This window comes from Notechis scutatus, chromosome 4 (assembly GCF_049901735.1).
Source record: "Notechis scutatus isolate UNSWTSFEM ecotype Mainland chromosome 4, rNotScu1.2, whole genome shotgun sequence".
Taxonomy (NCBI): domain Eukaryota; kingdom Metazoa; phylum Chordata; class Lepidosauria; order Squamata; family Elapidae; genus Notechis; species Notechis scutatus.
The window spans coordinates 84506613-84522783 of NC_142012.1; the positions used below are offsets into that span (position 1 = coordinate 84506613).

Consider the following 16171-nt stretch of genomic DNA (forward strand, 5'->3'; position numbering starts at 1 on the left):
GAATTTACTTCCAACATAGCTGGAACAGCTATTTACAGAAGGGTTGGCATAGCCATAGAAGAAATGGCTGAGAGGCAGGATGCTTGGCATTCTGTCTGATTTTTTTTACTGCTTTTCTGGGGACATGTGATTTTTCCTTAAATCTGGATGATTACCTAAGGATATCTTGTGAGGTGAGTGAGATAAGCTGGTATCTTTAAGTGGTGAAAATTGATCTAAGGATTGCTTCTCCTGGGTGGGAAACTGTGCTTTGTCAGTTCACTGAGCACAGGAGTCTCTTGTCTATGAGGATTCTTCAGTCATCCAGATCATGGTTGTCCCAAAGGTGCTTTTGGGACTGTTCAAGAATTTCAAGAACCGAATTTTCTTGGTTTTCAGAAAGCCCAGTTGCCTCTTGAAAAAGCACATTTGGGACAGGAGCCTCTTGCATTGCTTCGGAATGGGCAAGGCATATGATTGCTCACTGATAATAAGTGGATCATCCTTCCAATTTGTTTTAATTTTCTCTCATGATAATATGGCATAGTAACATGGCACCAATTGTAGAAAGTTAGTACCTACCCCTTCCTAGAAGAATGAAATGTTTTGAGAAATATTAGAAAGGAAGAATAAATTTCCCTGAATGACAATGGAGACACATGTTTTCTTAGAAGGAGAAAGCAGCCCCCACCTTCCTTAATAGCCCACAGAAGATGCCAGTACTTAAGAGATAAAGAGATAGATAGCTATATTCATAGGCAAAAATTCCCTGCAGCAAGGTCTGAACAAAGGCAGAATGGGATTAGCCCTCACTCAATATGTTAATTTGTCTCTTTAGTTTGGCATTTTGTAGCCCAAATATGCCCACCAACTTTCTGGAGAGCTTAAATGACCTCTCTGCTAAAGGGTTTCACTTTATGAGCAAGAGTAACTTGGCTGCTGATAGTTATCCTTGCACTGTAACTATTTTAATTCCTTAATGTGTTCTGGCACCCTGCCTGGTTTGTAATTCTGGGTTGCAGGTACTGCTGATGAAAAGGAAAGTATTCAGACCGAATGGTTTAGGTTTCCATGACAGCTGTGACTCATTGATCTTCAGCATGTATTCCCCCATTCCTAATCTAATGATTGATAGTTAGGGCAGCTTTTTGCAAGCATATAAGCTTTTTGTATTTTTGTACAGGTAATCCTTAACTTACAACAGTTTATTTAGTGACCATTCAACTTACAATGGCACTGAAAAAAAAGTGACTTATGGCCATTTTTCACACTTATGACCATTGCAGCATGGTCATGAGAGGGCGGGCGAGGCGAAGCACCCCTCGACATAAGTGACACCGAGTTGGCCACGCCCACTCAGTCACATGACCACCCATCCACGCCTACCCAACCGGTCATTAGGGCAGACAACTGGTTGTTAAACAAATTGAAGCCCACCACTAGCATTAAAAAACACTAAAAAAGAAAAATGTAAAGCCAAAAAGAAACCAACATGGTTGCACAAAGAACTCTCAAACCACTGAGAGAGAAAAAGGAAAGTATAAAAATTGGAAAGGGGGATACATAACTAAGGCAGAATACCAACAAATAGCTTGAGCCTGCAAAGATGAAGTTAGGCTTTGAATGAAGTAAAACTTGCAACAAATGTCAAAAGCCATAAAAAGTTTCTTTCAACACCTAAAAAACAAGAAAAAAGTCAAAGAAACAATTGGTCCACTAATGGGAGAATATGGCAAAGCAGTAATGGACAGTAGAGAGAAAGTAGAACTACTTAGTTCATCTGTCTTCACACAAAAACAAAACACTACTCAACTTACCAAAAACAGAACCATAAATGACAGGTTAGAAATGCAAATTAAAATAAGGAAAATATAAAGTAACAGAATGTATATCAGTTCTAGATGAATTCAAATCACTAGGTCTTGATGTACTATATCCAAGAGTTCTGAAAGAATTGGCAGGTATGATTTCAGAACCATTGAAACATATCTTTCAAAGTTCTTGGATCCAGTTCTGAGGACTGGAAAAGAACTGATGTTGTCCCCATCTTCAAAAAGAAAAAAGAAAAAAAACAGATCCAGGAAAAACAGATCCAGGATCCAGGACAAATCAGCCTGACCAATCATTAATACCTGAGAAGATCTTGGAAAAGTTAATCAAGCAACAAATCTCTGAATACCTGTCAGATCCCTGAAAGTGATACTGCCATTCAATCGGGAGAAGGGGGGGCTTGAATTCAATTCATTACTATTGCCTGTGACAACTGTTATTTTTTAACTTGTATTCCAGTGCCAAAGCACCCTGAGATATTCTCACCTTTTGAGGAATGTTTAGGAGGAAGGGCCATATGGGTTGTTTCACTTTGAAAGCCAGAAGAAGATGGTCATGGGAACATATGCTTATCTGTTTCTCAGAGTGGCTGGTAGAACAACATTTTCACACCTGTGGGTTGGCTGAATCCACATCTAGCTAAAGGGAGGGGTCTCTAGCGGCAAGCCTAAGGGTACTTAGATGCTGCTTTGAATGTATTGCTATATAACTTCTGCTCAATAAAAGGTTCCTTTTGAAATATTTAGTTTTCAAGAGTTTTTACTTTCTCGAGTTAGAAGGAGAGGCAATCCTTACAGAAAGCAGCGTCTGCAAAAAGGTCAACCTGGAGAAGCAACTTTTGCTCTACCGAAGGGACCTTGCAAACTATGTCCAAACAAAGCAGTGAGCAGGAAAAAGCCAAATGCTGGGGAGAGACATCAACCACCACCCAGCCAGATGCCTGCCTCCTGCACCCCATTGGAGAGGATAGGATGACCCTGGAGGACCCCAAAAAGCCCTGCTGGACAATTGGCATCAGAAAGAAAGACAGCTGGGATGGCAGAAAAACTGGGATGGAAATTGGAGCTAGAAGCACTCTCTGATCAGGAGGAACTAACTGAAGCACTGATGAGGGAGGATCATCTGAAGATACCTATAACCTGGTTGGTGATCGAGACTTTGGAAAATCTCAACATCTGAGGAGAGCCAGAGCGACAGCAAAAGGGTGCTGAAATGGCAGCAACCGTTGATGATGCCAGGATGGCCACCCCTCCTCCAGGAGCAGCCTACCAAGCTGGTGACGCAGCAGCAGCAGCCAGGGGCCCAGCAACCCCCCCTCGGGTGGTGCGTGCACCAGGGCCCATTCCCAGCCAACCCCGAGCTCCACAAATGGAAAGGAACCCCTCCCTTGGGGTGAAATTTGATGGGGATCCACTACAACTGGGATTCTTTGTGGCACAGGTGCAGGAGTACCAGCATGATTTCCAGACCCAAGGATCCCAGGTGTGAGTTGTTACCCTAGACCTGGAGGGAGCCACTACCAGATGGATGGTGATTCTACATTATCCCGACACGCCAGAACTGTGGAACTTCAATTGTTTCATGATGGCCCTGCGACGTCAATTCTAGGACCCCCTCGCAGATCACAAAGCATGCGACCACATTAAAGTCATGAAGCAGGGACGGCGACCAGTGGCAGAGTATACTGAAGAGTTCCAAAACCTTGTGCGCCATGTAAACTGGCCAGAAGATATCCTGGTAAGCTATTTCAAGGATGGGCTAGGTCAGGGCTCCCCAACCACCGGGCCCCGGACCGGTATCGGTCCGTGGAACATTTTCTACCGGGCCGCCGGTTTGCTGGGCGCCGCCATCTTGTTTCGATAAGAAAGTGCTTCCGGGTGAGCTTTTCCGGTTGGAAAGCGGCATTTGGGTCCTGAAGAAATCCTCGCACCTTAGTTTCATCAAAGGGGGGCGGGCGGCTTCGAATGAAACTAAGGCGTGAGGATTCTTTCAGCACCCAAGGCAAGGCGAGCCGAGCAACCGTCCCGAAGCCCATCGACAAAGGTACAAAGGAGGAGTTGAAGGTGGCGGGGAGAAGTGGGGAACGGCTGGCTGGCCGGTCGCTCGGCTCGCCTTGCCTTGCATGTGTGCTGATGCCGGTACCGGGCCGCGGATCATTTTGTGGTGCCAGTACCGGGCTGTGGCACAAAAAAGGTTGGGGGCCACTGGGCTAGGTGATGATCTCTACAATGCCTGTGTGGCCTAAGGTGCACCAAACTACCTACATGAGTGGCATCTCACCACTGAAGAATCTGAGATCGATATGGCCAGAAACCAGTACCGGGTGGCATGAGCATGGAAAAAATCCCCACCCCAAGGGAAGCGGGAGCCCTTCAAACTGCAAACTACTTTTACTTCGAACCCCTCAGCCTGTTTCAAGTGTGTAAAAGAGGGACACCAAGCTGCAGAATGTTGTTCTAAAATACCCGCCCGGAAACCAGAGCATCCGTCAGAGGGAAAACCTGTGAAACCTGTCCAGCATGGGAAGGAGACTGCCCTGAGAATCAGGGAGACCATAGAGTTTCAATCCCCTCCCTTCTTTGGGGAGGAAACTCAGGAATCTCAGCAAGAGGAACCAAACTCATTCAGAAGTGATCCAGAGGATGAGCCACTGGTAAGCAAACCAATTGAACTGCTTATCCTCCCCCTAAGACTGCTTACCCCCAGCCAGGACAGAGATAAAAATCTCCACTTTATTGGACTCAGGGTGCACCCGCTGTTTAATCGGCCCATCCCTGGTAGGAAAATTGAGGATTAACGTAAGAAAGCTGAAAACTCCCATTGCTTTTTGCCAACTAGATGGGTCAGTAGCAGAGGTGGAGCCAGCTTCTTTTGCCACTGAGCCTCTACAAATAGGAATAGGGAGCCACGAAGAAATGCTTACATTTATAGTGGCACCTGGCACGGAATGGCCACTAGTTCTGGGGCTTGCATGGCTGAAAAAATGGAACCCCAACCAGTAGCCAGCACTGGTTTGTCAAAAAGAGATCATGTCAAAGAAATCATACTTCATTTTTTAATAAAGTGATGAATTTAACATTTCATTGAAAACCTGTGGATATAGTATTCTTAGATTTCAGTAAAGCATTTGATAAAGTAGACCACAATCTACTTCTTGGCAAGCTAGTAAAATGTGAGATAGACACCACCACCACCAGATGACTTTGTAACTGGCTAACAAATCATACTCAACCTGTTGTCCTGAATGGAACTACATTCACACGGAGGGAAGTAATCTGGCAGGAATAGCCAACATCCCAAAAGACAAGCTCAAGATCCAAAAAGATTTTGGCAAACTTGAATACTGGGCTCTATCTAACAAAATGAGATTGAACATAGATAAAAGTAAGGTTCTACACTTAGGCAAAAAGCCAGCTGTGTAGATACTGACTAGGTGAAACGTGGCTTAATGCCTGCAATTGTGAAAGGGATCTTGGTGGGATCTTATTGAACTATCACTTAAATATAAGCCAACAGTGTGCAGCAGCAGCCAAAAAAGCCAATGTGCTCCCAGGCTGCATTAATAGAGGGATAGAATCAAGATCATGTGAAGTTCTAGTATTACTTTATAATGTCTTAGTAAGACCACACTTGAAATACTGCATCCAATTCTGGTCACCACAATAGAAATAAGATGTTGAGACTATGGAAAGAATACAGAGAAGAGCAACAAAATTGATTAGGGGGCTAGAGGCTAAAATATACAAAGAATAGTTACAGGAAGTGAGTGTGTGTAGTCTAATGAAAAGAAGAACTAGGGTGACATGATAGCACTGTTCCAATATTTGAGGGGGTCAAACTATTTTCCAAGAAACAATGGTTGGAAACTAAGCAAGGAGAGAAGCAAACTAGAACTAAGAAATTTCCTAATGGTGAAAGCAATCAACCTATGGAATAGCTTGCCTTTAAAAGTTGAGGGTGCTCTATCACTGGAGGCCTTCAAAAGTGAATGGACAATCATTTGTCTGAAATGACATAGGATCTCCTGCTTGAGCAGGGAGTTGGTGCCTTCCAACTCTATTATTCTTTGTTCTGTTTCTGAAGGTAAATTGTTCCTATCAGCCACAGTCCCTTCAGTTTCATTTATAAGTTTGCCAAGAGAAAAAAACCTCAAAAATGCATCCTTGCAGAACTTGTATCCCCATAATCTCACTAACAGCTCCCTGTATGTTTTTCATATGCTTTCTAAGGTGAGCTTTCAAATATTTTCAAGTAAAAGCTGTTCGTTTAAAAGAAAGAAAAAATAGAATCTGATCAAGATGCAACCTTTTAAGGATAGAAGTTTGGCTGCATCCGTCTACTTTTTGGGCCCAGAACTCCACTGAGTTCCCACTGAAGTGAAGGGTTCCACAAAGTGTTGTTTGAAAACCCCATTCTCAGCAACCCAGAGGCTGAGTCTGCACAATCTGCTCAACTAGGGAAGGTTGTTTCTGATACAGCAGCTGAGGTGAATGAAGCCCTTGGGTTAGCAGGTTATATTTACCCAAGCAAATGGCTCTATTCCTAAAATCATCCTTCAATGCATTTCCATATTTCTGCCCACTGTGCGGACCCAAACTAGACAAATATATTGCCCTGTTCAAAAGAGTTAATACCATAGAAACACGTATAACATCCCTTGACAAGCAAGATTAACAAACCTTGAAAAAAAAGACACGGCATTAAAAAAAATGAATATCTAACGACTACAAACCACATCTCTACCCAACAACCACAACCAAAACCCAATCCACAAAAAACCACAAATCCTACAAATATTGATATCCCATCCTCAACAAAGAAGCCGTTGAGCATGAACAGAAGCATCCAAAAGCCATCTTATTTGGTCTAGAGGACAATGACAATGATGACATCACCAATGTCCACAACATCATCAGAGACTATCAAGCATCAACCATCTCCCTTGATGAAATACTTGACATTTCCCGTGTCGGTCCAGAGCTCAAAAACAAAGATGGCTCGATAGCCCCATGCCTCTAAAGGGTCATTTGCAAAAATGAATCAAGCAAACGTAAATTCATTTTCTCAATAAATTCACTCACAAAGAGCAACAACAGCCATAAGAACCTTCATTCTTGCCCTGATCTAATTTTACAGCAACGTGTACAATCCTGTGAACTATGCTCTAAGCTCAAAAGACTACATGAATTAACTAACCTATACATTGACTACTGTGCAGAATGTATCAAAAGCAAGAGCCACAACCTATGTCCCAATAACTATCACCCAAACATCCAACATTAGGGATGCATGCCCCTTACTTCCTCCAGACCCGCTACTATATATCTTAAATGCAAACTATTCAATGCAAGAAGCCTCGCAAATAAAATGCATGAATTCCTCATCTTACTAAGCACAGCCACATTTGACATTATATTTGTCTGTGAGACATGGTTGAATGCATCTTTCCCAGACTCCATTACCACTGTAAGAGAATATCATGTTCATCGGTCTGATCGTGAAATCCATAGAGGAGGTGGAGTTGCTATCTTCTATAAAAAGTCTTTAAATCAAAAAAAGATTCAAGTTATACAAGAGCTTGCTCTTCCTGAGTCCATGAACTGTCCTCAAATACTTCAATCCGCTTCTTACTATGCTATCGAACCCCTGACTATGGTATAATTCATGCAAACAAGCTAACTTCACTACTGATGTGGGCTGCCTCTATCTACACCCTCTTATTTTTCTTGGTGACCTCAGCTTACCTCTTATAAATTGGACACTAAATGAATGTACATCTGAACCCATTCATGCAACCCTGTAAAAAGTTGACTAAACAATACCAAGCAGACTTCTGCAAGCTCAAACCAATTTACACCCTCAGGAACCATTTTCAAAGAGTGATCATAGCATGACTTTGGTCTTCCCCCCAAAAGGAATAATAGGTCCCCAAAATACAATTTTAAAAAGCCAATTATGAACTCATAGCTGCTGACTTATCATCTCTTGATTGGCACTTTCTGTTCTCTGGCTGTAATACTACAGAAGAACATTATAATACTTTCTTACTTGAACTTGAAAGAGTCATTAAACTATATGTTCCATTAGTAACCCACAAAAACAAAACAAAAAATTTACCCAAAATAATAACAAAACTTCAATTAAAAAAAATCATTATGGCGTAAAAACAAAACTAAATATGTAGCTAATTTTAAAAACTGATACAACACCTTATGCCGATAGATAAAGGCAGAATGCATCAATTACCACTGCAAGCAAGAGGAAAATCTTCTACGCACAAAATCTACCCCCACCTTCTATAACTTTGTAAACACCAGCCTGAAAGACTCAAAAACCATCCCACCCTTAAAAGAACCTAATAGGAAAGACTATAATGATGAAACCATTAAGGCAAACCTCTTCAACACATTCTTCAGTTCAGTCTTTGTAAACAACAATGACTCATGCCCCACATTTCCAAGTTGTACCACAACTAGCTGCAATGATCTACTACATATTGACTTTACTGAAGATAATGTAGAAAAGGCACTACGTTACCTAAAACCATTCTTAATCTATTGACCCTGATGGCTTATGTGCATACTTTTTTAAAAAAGCTCTCCACTGCCATAGTAGAACCCCTAAGCATGATATATGAGATATCATTTAGAACCAGCTCCTTAATGAACCTATGGTTTTTAGCAACGGTCATCCCTATCTTCAAAAAAGGTGACCCCTGCCTAGTTGAAAACTACAGACCAATCTCATTGTGTTGTGTCATGTGCAAAGTCATGGAATCAATCATTAACCAATGCCACCCCTTCCACCTAGAGTCAAACAATCTACTCTCCAATAAACAATGTGGGTTCAGAAAAAAATTGTCCTGCAATTTGCAACTTCTACACTGCAAAAACATATGGACTACACTACTTGACCAGGGTAAAGCAATAGATGTAATTTACATAGACTTCTGCAAAGCCTTTGACTCAGTGGTACATAACAAACTACTGTTAAAATTAAACTCTTAAGGCATTTCTGGATCCCTTCATAAGTGGATTACTGCCTTCCTGTAAAACAGACAACAAATAGCTAAAATAGGAAATGCCCTATCAAACTTTGCACCAGTTAACAGCGGTTTCCCCAAGGGAGCATTCTAGGACCCACACACTTTACACTCTATATAAATGACCTTTGTGATCACCTTATAAGTAATCTTCACTGATGATGTAAACCTATTCAACACCACCGACAATGCTACCATCCTTCAAAGTGACCTTAATTAGGTGTCTGAATGGGCAAACAGTTGGCAACTCCAAATCTTGACTAACAAATGCTCTGTCCTACACATTGGTAAAAAAAATCAATACACCAAATACAAGCTAGGCAGATATGACCTCGTTGATGACCCTCACTCTGTCAATGACCTTGGAGTTCTCATATTGAATGACCTAAGCTCCAGAGCTTACTGCAACAGCATTGCCAAAAAGGCTTTAAAAGTTGTAAATCTAATCTTACGAAGCTTCTCCTCTGGTAATACTGATTTGCAAACTAGGGCATACAAAACCTTTGCTAGACCAATACTTGAATACAGCTCTACTATCTGGAATGTCACTTTATATCAGACATTAATACAACTGAGCGAGTCCAGAAGTACTTTACAAGAAGAGTACTACACTCTTCTGTTCGCAACAGAATACCCTACAACACCAGACTTGAGATTCTAGGCTTAGACAACCTTGAACTATGCTGGCTAAGATTGGACTTAAGCATAGTACATAAAATTATCTGTTCAATGTCTTACCAGTTAATGAATATTTCAGCTTTAACCACAACAACACAAGAGCACACAACAGATATAAACTTAATGTAAACCACTCCAAACTTGATTGCAGGAAGTATGATTTCAGCAACAGAGTGGTCAATGTCTGGAACTCACTACCTGACTCTGTTGTAACCCCCAGTCCTTTACCCTCAAACTAAACTCTATTGACCTCACCCCATTCCTAAGAGGTCTATAAGCGGTGTGCATAAGCACACAATCATGCCTACTGTCCCTGTCCTATTATCCCCAATTATTCATACCCATTTCCTGTATTTATACTTATGTTTATTCTTATTTCTAATAAATAAAAATAAAAAAAAATAAAAAAAATCAGGCCATTGGGTTTAGCTGACTACTTATTTGTTTGGACACAACATGTTATGTGGACACAAGAGTCAAGTTTTGTTAACTTGTATTCAGGATATTTTTATGTAATGTGAATTGAACCAGGGATTATCAAAGAAATACATAAATAAGAATAGAGCTGCATTGGAAGTAGAATAAAATAGAGGCTACTGAAATAATGGGGCTAACTAGAATCCTACTAAATTTCTCTTTTAAAGATTGGACACTTTTTCACTTACATCCTTTCATGCTACCAAGATTCTGGTCTTCTAAGATTACAGGTAGTCCTCAATTTACAACCATTTATTAAGTGACCCCTCAAAATTACGATGACACTGAACAAAGTGTTTTATGGCCACTTTTCATCGGTACAATAGTTGCAACATCCCATAGTTCACAGGATCAAAATCCAGATGTTTGGAAACTGGCATGTATTTATGATGGCTGCAGTGTCCTGGGCTCACCTTTTGAGACCCTCTGACAAGCAAAGTCAGCGGAAGTCAGATTCACCTAACAATCATGTTACTAACTTAACAACTGCAGTGATTCACTTAACAATTGTGGCAAGAAAGGTCATCAAATGGGGCAAAATTCACTTAAAAATGTCTTGCTTAGCTATGGAAATTTGGGCTCAATTGTGGTTATAAGTCCAGGACTATCTGTAGTTCCAAGCAGAATTAAAATTGCTTTGATACAGCATATCTTACAGTGCTTACAGGTGAATTCTGCCTGCTCTATTCAGTGAGACTTGCTTTCAAAAAGTATTCTCGATTATGATATTCAAATGCTTTCTCACTTTGTTTTAAATAGTTTGTCAGCTTATTAGGGTTCCAACTACTTTCCCAAAGGAGTGAAGTGAAGTGAACCAAAAAAGGAGAAAAAGCTTTCCCCTACCTTCGTCACGTTTCCTCTTCTCACCATTTGATCGAGGAATCCCCAGAATCCCATTAATGGAGTAGGAGCCCACTGGATCATTGGAGGCACTGGAGACAGGAGGGGAAGCTGTACTGGGAACTGGACAAAATAAGAAAGGAAAAGGGCTCAGAAGAGCAGGAGCCATCAGCTAGGAAGTGACATATACCCCCAACCTCATTTGAAGACCTTGCCAAGAGACCAGTTCCAATTAAGCCAAGATCCAAAAATATGTGCTTAAGAGTGTCACCAATTGTGAATCACTTTCAAAAATATCTCTGTGCATTACATTTCCTATCTTAACATTTCCAGGTCTAGCTAGAATTTGGTAATGGGAAATTACCAAACTTGGGTATCTGATGTGGATGTTGCAGCTGGAGCCGAAATGTGGCAGCTGGTGGAGATGATGCCTCCTTCCAGCTGTATCTTCCAGCTGTTATATTTGGCATGGGCGGGTGGGGGGTGGAGAGAGATACAGAAGGCATAGGACTCATTTGAGGCCCAAAATTGTGGGAGACCACAATTCTGTATTCTTAATTGGCATTGTTACTGTAGCTTCACTGTAATATTACAGTCCATTTATGCAATGGAGTTCTTTTTCAAGCAAATCATAGAATCACAGAATCATATGGCTTGAAGGGCCCTTGAAGGTCTTCTAGTCCAACCCACTGCCCAACACCTTATTCCATCCTTGACAAACAATGTCTTGTTTCCTTGAGAACCTCCAGCAAGAAAAGATTGGGCAGCCATTTGTCTGGGATGGAATTAAGTCTTCTGCCTTGGGCAAGGGGTTGGACTGTAAGAGCTCCAAAGTCTTCATTAGAAATGAAATGCCGTTTAAGTAATCCTAAATTAACCTACCAAATCATCAGAGGCTTTTGCAGAAACCAAATCATACATATCAGAGGGGACTATTAAATATTTCTTTTTCCCCTCCCCTCTCTTAATTTTTGTTTTGTTTTAAGAACTGCATAGAAGAATTCCCTGTTAATCCATTCCTACTCCTCTCTCAAGCAGCTTTGGTAATGGGATATAGAGGTCTTCTTACTCAAGGTCTCTCTTGCCCAGGGTGGCACAAAATTAGATTGAGAACTGCAGTGTGTTTAATGTGCTACTTTGACCTATTAAGCCTTTGGGATGATATTCTCCAACTGGAATTGACCTAAGTGAACACCCAGGGAAAATGAATGGTGATCAGTCATTATCAGTCAGACTTCTCTACCATCTCTACCCTATGAGGTTTATCACCTATTGGAAGATGGTGACAGAATTCTTCCAGAGGGTCTTTAGTTTGGCTTAATTAGGACAATGACATTATAGGATTGTTTTTGGATATTTTGCTGGATATTTAATGTATATCTATACATGTTATTTCTTATTACTATTTATTTTATATATTGTATATATAAAATATATTGTATGTATATATTAAATGCTCTTTACTGTATATGTTTCAGGTTGAAATGTATTGTGTACAGGCAAGAATCTTTTGATTGTGGCAGCACTAAAACAGAAATGAATGAATAAAATTAACCAATCCAGAACTTACAGCTTGTTCTTTCTTTTTTAGAAGCTTAATAACTAGTTCAGTGCAGAATTGCAAGCATTTTGAATATATATCTAACCATCTGGTAAGACAATCCATACCATTGGTTAACAGCTTTGAGTGTCAGGAAATTCCTCTTCATATCTATTTCTTTACAATATCTACTCCTTAGTTCAGCACTTACTCTCTGAGAAAATAAAGAACAAATTCACTCCTTTTTTATACAGTATGACCTTTTCTAGGATTAGCAGTTGGCTGACCTATCACTTAGCATTTGGTCCCTAATGGAACCACATCTACATGGAAGAAAGTATACAGTGACAGGTGTGAGTGACCAGGAACAGGAATTGAGTTCAAAACACTAAAAAATTTATTACATGTTACCTATATTCAAGAATCTGATCTACTAATGGTGAAGCTAAATTGGCACAATAAAGATCCACGATATTCACCGGGGGCTGAACTTGGGTTTCTTGTGGCTGCACAGCAATTCCAAACAGATGACATGTTTATCCCCACCTTTGGGCTCAGCCTATTCATCTCCTTCAGATACCTCAAGGTTTTCTCTTGGGCCCAGTGCTCTTCCACATCTTCATAAATAACATAGGTAAGGTGAACGGAAGGGGTATTCATCAAATTTGCAGATACCAAGGTAGTGGGAATTGCTAACACTTTGGAAGATAGACCTAAGATTTAGAAGGATGTTAACAAACTCGAGCATTGGGCCCTAGCCAGCTAGATGCAGTTCAGTGGTGAGAAGAGTAAGACCCTACATTTAGCCAGAAAAAAACATATGAACAGATACAAAATAAGTAGTACTTGGCTCAACAGTAGTTCCTGTGAGAGGCATCTAGGTAACCTGGTGTACCATTACTTGAGTGTCAGCAATGTGCTGTAGCTGCCCTCCAAAAAGCCAAAATGGTTCTAGGCTGCATCAACAAATGTCATGGTCATGGCAATCATGGAAAGTAGTGATACTACTGCTTTATACTGCACTGGTGAGGCCACAGGAGGTATACTGAGTCCTATTCTGGTGACCATGATACAAAAATTGAGGTTATATTGTACAATGAACAGCTAAGGGAACTAGACACGTTTAGCCTAACAAAGATCAGGGTTAGGGATGACATGATAACAGTCTTCCAACATTTGAAAGACTGTCACAGGGAAGAGAGGAGTCAATTTGTTCTCCAGACTGAGGGCAGGACCAAAAGCAAAGGGTAGAAATTTGTCAGAGGGAGAACTGAAACTAAGGAGGAATTTCCTAGCATAATCAATCAATGGAACAGTTAGTCTCCCAGAGTTGTGAATGATCCATTGCTGGAGGTTTTCAAGAAAAAGATTGGACAACCATTTGTCCAGGATAATATAAGGACACCTGCCATGAGCAGAGGGTTGAACTAAAAGACCTCCAAGGTCCCTTCCAGCCCTATGGTTCTATGATACTGGACCTAGTATTCCAAGAAAAGCCTGAAGGAAGACCGAATCAGGGACAATTATTTCCCACAATTTGGACTAAGTCTAATGAATATATCCCACAGTAGATTTGCCTTGCGAACATAATCAACACTTGTAAACCACTAAGGTACCCTGATCTTTTTCAGATATGCCGTACATATCTTCTCTGACAGGAAAAAGAAACTGTCAGATTTTGAACATAAACCTTATGCAACTTTCTGGAAAAAAACAACAACCCTGGTCTTTCTTGCCTGAGCTAACTTTTAGGCACAAGTTAGTTAATTTCTGAGAGTTTTAAAACAGGTTAAAACTGGTTATTATTTTAGTTTTAAATAGATAGAAGAAAGTGGTATTTTTAGCATAGTCCCTCTTCACTCTCCCTGAATATCCCTACCGCCCCCGCCCCTTGGGCAATACATTGTAGTTACTTATGCACTTTGTGACCTCTTCTATGTCTACTACACACTTACTAAGATCACCAATACCATAATAATAAAATGGAGTATCATGGCCTAGAAAATTAGTGAAATATAAATGCCTAAACAGCAAATAGAATATGTAAATTTAAACATATAGATCAAGATACATGCATAAATCCAATAAGATTATAACTATCATTTCAATTCCTACAGCAATGACTATTTAATCCAGATTACAGCAAATGAAATCCCATTAATCCCATGGCAATTGCAATAGAGTAGAACCTAGCAACTTTCTTAGAAGTTTCTGCAGAAATCTTTCCTGATAGGAACTATACAGTCTCAATTCAGTCCAGCCATTGCATCTAGCAAAGAGAGATGCATCCTATTTTGTTGGCCATTAGTATTTAATATATTAAAATGCAAGGATCAACATCTCGGGTAAATCCAGACAGGACTTGTACTGATAAGAGTGGTCAGTCGAATAGGATGAGGACGATTGTTCTGATATGCATCTATGTAGAAGCAGTGGCACTCTACATAAGGAATAGTATCAGGGGTGGGCTGCACTGGGTTCGCACGGGTTCAAGCAATCCTCTAGCTAAGATTCTGCGCAGTTCAGCGAAATGGAAAATCCCACCCCTGGCTGGCCCCACCTACCCCGCCTCGCCCCTCCTAGGAGTCCCCACGTGGCCCATTTTGGATGCCAGGTAAGTTATCAGGGCCCACACAGAGGCTTGGGGAGGACAAAAAATGGGCCTCCCAGAGGCTCCAAAAGGTCAGAAACAGGCCTCTGTTTCTGGCCTCTGGAGGGCCTCCAGAGCCCAGGGGAGGCTGTTTTTGCCCTCCTGGAGGCTCAAGGAAAGCCTCCAGAGCCTGGGGAGGGCGAAAACGGCCCCTGTCCCATGGCGCAGGAGGCCAACTAGGCCATGGCCACCATGGCCCCACCCACCCAGCAATTGGGCAGAGAACTATTCGCTGAAATTTTTGAAGCCCACCCCTTAATAATATTGAGGGTTCCCTTTATGAGGTCTGAAGTAGATCATTGAACCTAGATAATCTAAACACATTTCTGTTTGAGGGAGAAAGTATTTTTAAAATCTTGTTTGGAATAATGAAGAAAATGTGATAAAAGTTCCATGAAACTTAAGCTTTGTCAGTCAAGGTCAAGGAGTTGTAATTTTGCCTCAAAACAATATTTCCCCTGTTCTCTTGTTGTTAAGACAAAAATCTGTCCTTAACTTTGTCATCAGGTCATCCTTGTTAAAAGGTGTAAGAAACAGTAGGGGTTTAGCAAATGTTTTGAAGCAATTTCATTGCAATGTAACTGTTATCAGCAAGAATTTTTTAACTGTTTTCTCTAGCATTATGTCAGATGCCAATTTCAGCTTACTATAATAGGATCGTGAGAAATATTACCATTATTTACATTTAGCTAAATGATTTGGAAGCTTTAAATCAGGAGTGTCAAACTCAGTTTCACTGAGGGTTGTGTTTGACCTCAAGGGGGCTGGGATGGGCATGGCCAGCATGATGTCATTTGTGTCAGGGGGCAATTGTGGTGGCCTGAGCACTCTGCCAGCAAAAACGGGCTCCCGAGCCCCATTTTTGGCTGGGACAGCCTCCTGTAACCCTAAACCTCTGCTAGCAAAAACGGAGCTCAGGTGGGCTGTGCATGCCTCCTGGGCCCTGTTTTCAACCATAACGGCCTCCTTCAGCCCTCTGCCAGCAAAAACGGACCTCTGTTTTCGCTGGCAGAGGGCACTGCGGGCCAGATCTAAGAACCCTATGGGCTGCATCCACACACACACTTGAGTTTGACACCCCTGCTTTAAATGGTTTGTCATTTGGTGTATTATCTATAAAGAGGCAAATTTCCCT

General features: G+C 41.2%; 1 protein-coding gene across 3 annotated transcripts in view; it reads right to left on the minus strand.

Moving 5' to 3' along the window:
- Window positions 1-16171, minus strand: part of PAX2 (paired box 2) — a 233228-nt gene that overhangs the window by 121304 nt on the left and 95753 nt on the right. For all 3 annotated transcript variants that reach the window (XM_087963985.1, XM_087963982.1, XM_087963984.1), the window contains one exon: window positions 10850-10969. In XM_087963985.1, the coding sequence (XP_087820111.1) occupies window positions 10850-10969 (120 nt within the window). The remainder of the gene's footprint in view (window positions 1-10849; window positions 10970-16171) is intronic.